At 32.3% G+C, this 9,316-nt stretch overlaps 2 protein-coding genes across 2 annotated transcripts in view; both read right to left on the reverse strand.

Annotated features, from left to right (window-relative positions):
- The window catches only part of LOC127707539 (acidic mammalian chitinase-like), a 40,981-nt gene extending 37,170 nt beyond the window's left edge, over positions 1 to 3,811 (reverse strand). The window contains exon 1 of the mRNA XM_052212125.1: positions 3,612 to 3,811. The gene's annotated coding sequence lies outside the window, so the exon portion shown is untranslated. The remainder of the gene's footprint in view (positions 1 to 3,611) is intronic.
- LOC127707557 (uncharacterized) lies at positions 351 to 3,603 on the reverse strand. Its single transcript, XM_052212153.1, has 2 exons — positions 1,775 to 3,603; positions 351 to 1,675 (listed from the first exon to the last, which is right to left on the reverse strand). The coding sequence occupies exons 1-2, from the start codon at positions 1,857 to 1,859 to the stop codon at positions 1,197 to 1,199; spliced, it is 564 nt and encodes a 187-aa protein (XP_052068113.1). The 5' UTR covers positions 1,860 to 3,603; the 3' UTR covers positions 351 to 1,196.
- Positions 3,812 to 9,316: the final 5,505 nt, after the last annotated feature.

Genomic DNA, 9,316 nt, shown 5'->3' on the forward strand with positions numbered 1-9,316 from the left:
TATTTCTAAAACCTTAATATACTTATCACAAATTGTTTTAATTTTTTTGTGTTAAAATTGGAGAACATAAGGAAATATTTCATAAGAAATTATTATTTTGCATTTTGCATTTTGCAAAAAAAAAAAAAAAAAATGACAGGAGATAGATATTTGATTTATCGGTTGAAAAGCAAACAACCGTTTTCAAATGTCTGCATATAAACAAGTGTGTTCAAACTGGTTTACATACAAAATTTCTTGAAATGAATTAGTAAACGATTTTAACTAATTGATTATCTCTTCATAGGTAACTACTGTTCGTTGGTTTTTATTCTGAGAATTTGGAAGGAAATGTAATACTTTTCGTTATTTATGTCGTAATGTTTGCCCAACAAAACAATTTCATGAAATATTAGTAAATGTTGTAATAAATTACTAGTAACCATTTTAGAAGATATCCAGTACAATTTGGAATGATACTAGCTGGTTAGCAGTTATGTTCTGGCAGAGATGTCTCTGGTTCTGGGTCAACAATAGTAGTTCAAATATGGTTATCCAAGTTTCTACACTACTGGTATATAATGGAATATGGATTTGCACAGTATTTAAATTTCAAACTTCTACGAGGAGGATTCTATATCCAACTGATTTTAAATTCGTGGAACGTTTTAACATACACATTAACAGCTGATTGATTACCGGGGTATAGTTATTAGAACTTGGAACGAATTTCAATAGGAGCTTACTGATGTAACAAGTAGATATGGTGAAAACTTTATAATCTGGCTGTCATTTTGAAATAAAAAAAATAAGATTTACAAACATGATTTTTTAAAAGGTGTGCGATAACATATACAGAACCACATTGTAGAGAGTAGCCTTTTTTACATCGACGAACAGTTGAAAAAAGGATTTTTATCTAACATATATGATACTTGTTTATCTTATTTCAAACATATAACTCGTAAAGATCAGTGATGGGTCAGTACAAAGAAAATTTTGATGTAGAGTATTAATATAGATGTTAAAATATCGTTTCAGCTGTTTGAATCAGTAGTTTGATTTGATAATATTAAATTGGGCCCTGCGGCAAAATATATAGGGTCCGTGAAACAAATAATCATTTAGATTTTGATATGACACCTTTCCTTACCCTAGGTTACTTTGTAATGATTGATTTATGAATGAGATATTACATTTGATAACTCATTATATAATTAATATGGAGGAGCCTGTAGGTACAAATCTGACATTCTCATATAGGAACATACTAACAAATCTGACATTCTCGTATAGGAACATACTAACAAATCTGACATTCTCGTATAGGAACATACTAACAAATCTGATATTCTCACATAGGAACATACTAACAAATCTGACATTCTCACATAGGAACATACTAACAAATCTGACATTCTCGTATAGGAACATACTAACAAATCTGACATTCTCGTATAGGAACATACTAACAAATCTGACATTCTCACATAGGAACCTACTAACAAATCTGATATTCTCACATAGGAACCTACTAACAAATCTGACATTCTCACATAGGAACCTACTAACAAATCTGACATTCTCACATAGGAACCTACTAACAAATCTGACATTCTCACATAGGAACCTACTAACAAATCTGACATTCTCACATAGGAACATACTAACAAATCTGATATTCTCACATAGGAACCTACTTACAAATCTGACATTCTCGTATAGGAACCTACTAACAAATCTGATATTCTCACATAGGAACCTACTAACAAATCTGACATTCTCACATAGGAACCTACTAACAAATCTGACATTCTCACATAGGAATCTACTAACAAATCTGACATTCTCACATAGGAACCTACTAACAAATCTGACATTCTCGTATAGAAACAATCACGCAAACCTTTAACAACGTTTGATACAAAGTCGTCGTTCCACTTTCCAAATTCTGTTAAAACATTGTACAACCATCAAATATAATACATGATTACAACCATCAAATATGATACAGGATTACAACCATCAAATATAATACAGGATTACAACCATCAAATATAATACAGAATTACAACCATCAAATATAATACAGGATTACAACCATCAAATATAATACAGGATTACAACCATCAAATATAATACAGGATTACAACCATCAAATATAATACAGGATTACAACCATCAAATATAATACAGGATGATCGTACAGTACAATTCAATATTTTGTACATGTATACGGACCTGATCATTGGTTTTCATCTTTTCTTGCCATGAATATTTTTATTTCCAATGAATTTCCCGCCTTTTCTTGACCAACTGTAAAGTATGAGTCAACACGATGTTGAAAGTCATATTTGGGAGTTCGGCTCCTTCCAAAATTACCACCAGGACTATGCTTAAAAATTTCTAGACTGTATGCAATATTTTGTGATCTAGGTTAAATTGTTTTGTTTCCTGAGTACAAAAGATTCCATTCTAGTTTCTGCAGGATGTATAAATGTATAAATCCTCGGATTCATGGAATGTATAAAAATATACAAATGTATTTTTACTCCCAATACTAAAGTTTATATTAACTTTTTACTACTACAATGTATTTACATTTAACAAACTGTTGATTTTTTTTTACGACAGATTTTGGTCATGATATATCAACCTTATATTACAGACTTTTATTTTATATATATCATAGTTCGTATTACACACTGTATATTAACAAAAAACCTCCCTATTTCATTGTAAGAGAACAAACCCGTATCATTTTTCTTTAATGACAGTAAAACAGCCGCCATATATCGCAAGGCTGGTCCATATATATACTGTCCGATCAAACAATTCAGATGAACGTCAAGAGAATTTTGAAATAAGATTAAAAGAGGTTATAATTGCTACATGTACAAATATACATGACAGACAAGGTCGCTTATTTTAAAGACTTGCATATTTCTGCACTTTGTCAAAATTTACATATGACAGAGGTAACTCTAGAGTATAAATTTACAACAATTTAGGGCCATCAAAATGTCTTCAGTGGGAAAAATTCGTTATGTATTGACCAACAGGAGCTTACGTTATCGTAAAATAATTTGTTAATGTCAGATATATGTATTGTTCATTTATGTGTATCTTGATGTATGATGACGACTTTACTAATTTGTAAAAATTGTGTCTGATTCATTTGTCATTTCGAATAAAAGAATACATTTTAACTACCGTAGTATATGGGTACATGAAAAAACCCAATGAAAACTCTTATTTACGAGGGTTCGGATTAGGAGTCCTTCATTTCTGTATTCTATATTTTTTTAGCCCATTTTTCTCAATTCTTTATATTTTTTGCTCAATACATTATCCTCTATTCTTTATATTCTAGTACCCCATTTTTCTCTATTCTTTCTTTTACTTGGTCCATTTTTCTCTACTCTTTATTTTTTGGCCCTTTATTGTGCACTTTTTGCCCATTACTCTCTATTCTGGCAACCCCATTCACCCCTTGCGTACTGCAGAAATGTTGTACCTCAGGAAGTTTTTCATATATTGTTGTGTTCGTTATATATATATATATACAAAACCTTAATTGGTAATAAATGTTAAGTGAATGTTAACATGACAAATATATCTGACATACTGACCTTGCTTTATAATTTAATTGTCGAACAAAAGTTATTTCCTCACAAATATAAAACTCCACCGCACTCAAACAAAGAAATTGAAAACTGAAGTTAAATTATGTTCCGCACTAAAACTTCCCTTAATGTTAATCATGTATAGTTTTTCTGCAATGAACATGCAATTATTTGAAAGGTAAAACACCAGCTTACGTCACAGATTACAGGTACATAATTACCTGTATAAGGTGTAACATTGTCTGACTACAATGCTATTTTCCTGTCTGCCCACTACTCTCCAAAACATGACCTTTATCTATATACTTGTACATTTAAGTGGACACTACCTCTTATGATGTTTATCTGTGTTTAAGTTAAATATTGTCATTTTTATGGTAAATATAATTTCGATAGGAAATAATGACCCACCGAGTCATCAGAATATACGTATATGTAATTTATCAGTTGTACTAAGACTAAGACTTGAAAGTAAATCTTTTAACACCAACTGATAAGATATGTGAATGTTAAAGAATTTTCAAATAAAATATAAATATCAATACACAGTATTTTTACTACGAAAAGTTGCAAATTTGGAGAAATAAAAAATCAAACATTGACGACGTTAGAATATGTTATTATTATGAAAATCATGCTTTTAAAAATATTTCTTTAACAAATCAAATTGATTCGTCGCTCTTCCTTTTTTATAAATTATATTAAAAGCAAAGTTCAGTCATGATTTGGCGAGCTAACTGACAGAAATGTACTAAACTTCCGCGTGATGACATGAAGTTTTTATTGTTTTGTTTAATTTTGTACATTGTCATATAATTTTACTGTGTATTTACATGTTTTATATATTTTATAAAATGTCATGTTTCTTTTCATGTATGCACTATATCTGCGTCCTTTTTAAAATATATACTTGATGATGAATAATTGTCTCCCTAATAACTGGAATCATAACACAGATTCCTATTTTTGATCTTTTTATACAGACGTGGAGTCTGGCAGTCTGTGTTTATATAAATACACTCTAACATCTGGTTTGAAGGAGGTCGTTAAATTTTATGGCCGGTTTGGTCAAGCACTGACCAGATAACACATAAATAAACCAAACAATAACTCTATACGAGAAATCTCTCTCTATCTTGTTAAAGGCGAACTATATCTTACATTTTTTGCATATATCTTGGACAAGGTGATACTAGTATACCTAATAAGAATAATTAAAAATAATAATTAACGGCTTTATTTGCTACTTCATGATCAAATGTTCCTAGAATATTTTTAATCTCCGGGTTTAAAAAAAGCAAATTTCCGTATCAATGGTAATGTATTTGAAGATCCACGGGCATCAGTTTTTTTTTATTTTTTTTTATTTAATAGCCGCAAGCATCTGTTTACTGGCTTTGCCGACTCTTCGCCAGTAAACTGAAATTGAGTCCTCAAATCTTCGAATACAACTCTGTTATCTCCTATTTATCACATAGTTTTCAATCAGTTTTATGATTTTGATTAATGTTGTCACAGTGATGCTGTTTCGTCTATAAATGTCTTAAGTTTGCATGACTTTCAAAAAAAGTTCAGTAATTTATATGATGGTGATGCATGATTTCTAACGGCTGATCCTTATGTAGACGTTTGACATAATCATAGTCAGCTTACAGTGACATAAACTGTTTTAAAGATGTCATGCACAATTTTGAAATTAGATTTCGAAGAAAAAAAAAACAATCATATAAAAAAAAAAGGAAATGGAAATCATAAAGCCTATCTCCATCGAGCGGGAAAATTGTCTTTCCGTAACCAGTATTTGAAAAAATTAAATAACTGCAAGGAATAAACGGAAAGTCCCTTATCAAATAGCAAAATTAAAAGCTCAAACACATGTCATATTGAATGTGCTCTATCGGTTGAACATTTTATTGTCTTACATGAGGATAGCATTGCATGTTATTTGGATGTGCGCAAAACATTTTCCTTCAATGATCTTTTGTCATGTAATGGGGTATTTGATATTAGTGAATGAGAAAAACAAATAGGCATTTCCGGACATCGCTCCGTATAGACATATGAAAATGAATCACACATATATAATATCTAAATATATAACACTATGAATATGGTGCATAATGAATTTCTCCTGTAACTTGTATTGTTGTATTACAACAACTTTGTCGATGCTTCTGTTGTTGGACACGCTGTAGTCCGAGATTACTCTGACGTCCAACGGCTGTTTTGCCAGACAAGCTGGGGCCGTGGGACGTCAGAGCTCGTCCCATATCAAAAAGTGGATATTTGCCCGTCCAAAATAGATGCGCTGCTTCGTCGCTTCTGGTGCCAACGGACGGCCTTGGGATTATATAAATCGGGTATCAATTTGTTCATTTTTCATTTATCTCTTCATTTATGTAAGTTTCACCTACCTGCCACCCTTTATTTTCTCATATTTAGACAGTTTTCACAGTGACCCACCGATTCTGGCATTTTGACTTTCATTTTGAAAGATTGTCATGTGATCACGAGAAAAAAGTAAGGCACAATGGACTGTGGGAAATGATGTATGCATATGACCCTAGGTCAATATGAATATATAATCTAACACCTCGCTCATTTACGATGCAAGCAATGTAAATATCCGAGAGCTTCCGAATGTTATCGTGGTTGGCACTAAATGCTTAATACCGATCTCCTGTAAAGGAGGTGAAAAATCGTGGTTGGCTACTAAATGTTAAGTATCGATCTCCTATAAAGGAGGTGAAAAAAGTATAAATATTTGCATATTTGAGTCTCGAGGTCGCAAAATCTCTCGTAACTTGACGTCCATTTGAAAATAAAAGTAAAAATGTCTGAATCGATGGGTCACTGTGAAAACTGTCTAAATATGAGAAAATAAAGGGTGGCAGGTAGGTGAAACTTACATAAATGAAGAGATAAATGAAAAATGAACAAATTGATACCCGATTTATATAATTCCAAGGCCGTCCGTTGGCACTAGAAGCGACGAAGCAGCGCATCTATTTTGGACGGGCAAATATCCACTTTTTGATATGGGACGAGCTCTGACGTCCCACGGCCTCAGCTTGTCTGGCAAAACAGCCGTTGGACGTCAGAGTAATCTCGGACTAGACACGCTGGTGAAATATAGCTAGGTAGCCAATGGCATTAACTTGGATGACGGCACCACTGAGGATCGTGTGATGAACTTTGAAATGTCCACATGGTGCATCAAATATACTAAATCAAATATAGTTCGGGTATTTCTTCAGTTAGTGGTGTTTCCTGTGCTTTTATCACAATATTAATTGTTTTACATTTTCTTCATTATAATTTATAATGATATAAATAAGAAGATGTGATATGAGTGCTAATGAGACAACTATCCATCCAAGTCACAAAGTGTAAAAAGTAAACAATTATGGGTCAAAGTACGGCCTTCAACACGGAGCCTTGACTCAGACCGAAAAGCAAGCTATAAGGGGCCCCAAAAAGACTAGTGTAAAGCAATTCAAACAGGAAAACCAACGGTCTAATCTTAATAAAAGCGAGAAACGAGAAATACTTATGAACCACACTAACAAACGACAACTACTGAACAACAGGTTCCTAACTTAGGACAGGCGCATCAAAATGCATCGGGTTTAAACGTTTTAACAGGCGCCAACCTTCACCCTAACCTGAAACAGTGGCATAACATTACAACATAAAAATAAACACGATAAAATATCAATTGAAATGGCTTAACTCGATCAAAATACAATAACAAAAACAAGTACTTTTTTACTTAGGGGCCAGCTGAGGACCACCTCCGGGATTTTCTCGCTGCGTTGAAGACCCATTGGTGACCTTCGGCTGTTTGGCCGGGTTGTTGTCTCTTTGACATATTCCCCATTTTCATTCTTAATTTTATACACTGAACGAATAAGTTTGATCTATGACACAATATAAATAAAAAAGATGTTTCAATGTCAAAAAGACAACTTTAACCTAGGACAAAATGGCGTTAAAAAAAGTAACGTACACAGGTAAATTTGAAAATAATAATTTTGTTGTTAGTACAGAAACATATTTTACAAAATAAATATGCATTGATAGATTCTTATGACTAAAAATGCATCCGTGCTCTAAACTATATATACAATATTAATATTTGTTTATGATTTCAATATTTACAGTAAATAAAAGTTTCTTTAAAGGAATTTTAATGAAATTTAATATCAGTCAAATTCATATTCGAAGGAAAATCTTACCTTTATGGAATTGTACTTCCAAATGCTGCATCCATGTATATTTTAGGGAATATTAATGGTTATTTCTAGATGTATTATATTTAGCTAAATCAGGATGATGTCTTCTATAAACTAGCACCAGGTACAGTTATATATATAAATTACGTTTATATTAAAAACATGATAAAAATATCAGGCATTTTTTTATTGCTCTTGTGTAAACAAACTCCGACGAAACAGTCGATCACTATAGGGGTTAACGTTAGAAAACAAATCCTTAAATACAATTCTACGTAAACATTAATGCACGTTCGAAGATATTAAATGCCTGATAGCTACATTCTAATTGCTAGTTCAATATTTTTTAATTATTTATTGTATCTTTGATGACATTTTGCATTATTTGAAACAGAGCATTACATGTCTTTATTTGAAACAGAGCATTATATGTCTTTATTTGAAACAGAGCATTACATGTCTTTATTTGAAACAGAGCATTACATGTCTTTATTTGAAACAGAGCATTATATGTCTTTATTTGAAACAGAGCATTACATGTCTTTATTTGAAACAGAGCATTACATGTCTTTATTTGAAACAGAGCATTACATGTCTTTATTTGAAACAGAACATTACATGTCTCTGTTTGAAAGCAGTTCACATTTGTGGACCTTTCAAAATATATTTTCTTAATCAAGATATGAGTAACAGGAGATATGGGATATAAGCCGCAACTCAATGACAAAAATAACCAAAATGTTTCCATGATAAAACATTTTGTTGATTTAATACTTTGTCATTAGCATAATTGCTTCGTCTTTTTCATATTATCAAAAATGACCAGTGTTGTATGAGATGGGCACAATTTTGCTTTTTTATATCACAAAATATATTCCTTTGAATTGGATCCCATCAAGGTACCTGGTTTTAGTTAACTATTAAAAATTGAGAATGGAAATGGGGAATATGTCAAAGAGACAACAACCCGACCAAAGAGCATACAACAGCCGAAGGGTCTGCAATGCAGCGAAAAAATCCCGCACCCGGAGGTGGTCCTCAGCTGGCCCCTAAATAAAATTGTGTGCTAGTTCAGTGAAAATTGACGTCACACCAAACTCCAAAACATATAAATGAACTAAATTTAAAAAAACATACTAGACTAACAAAATTGTTCATATATACATATATATGATGCAGATTTGTATTTGTAAGTTGTCTTTCTTTGTATGGAACAGCGAACATCAATAAAATTGAGAATGGAAATGGGGAATATGTCAGAGACAACAACCCGACCATAGAGCAGACAACAGCCGAAGGCCACCAATGGGTCTTCAACGCAGCGAGAAACTCCCGCACCCGAAGGCGTCCTTCAGCTGGCCCCTAAACAAATATGTATACTAATTCAGTGATAATGGACGTCATACTAAACTCCAAATTATACACAGGAAACTAAAATTAAAAATGATACAAGACTAACAAAGGCCAGAGGCTCCT

Source organism: Mytilus californianus, unplaced genomic scaffold, assembly GCF_021869535.1.
Source record: "Mytilus californianus isolate M0D057914Y unplaced genomic scaffold, xbMytCali1.0.p SCAF_7, whole genome shotgun sequence".
NCBI classification, from domain to species: Eukaryota; Metazoa; Mollusca; class Bivalvia; order Mytilida; family Mytilidae; genus Mytilus; species Mytilus californianus.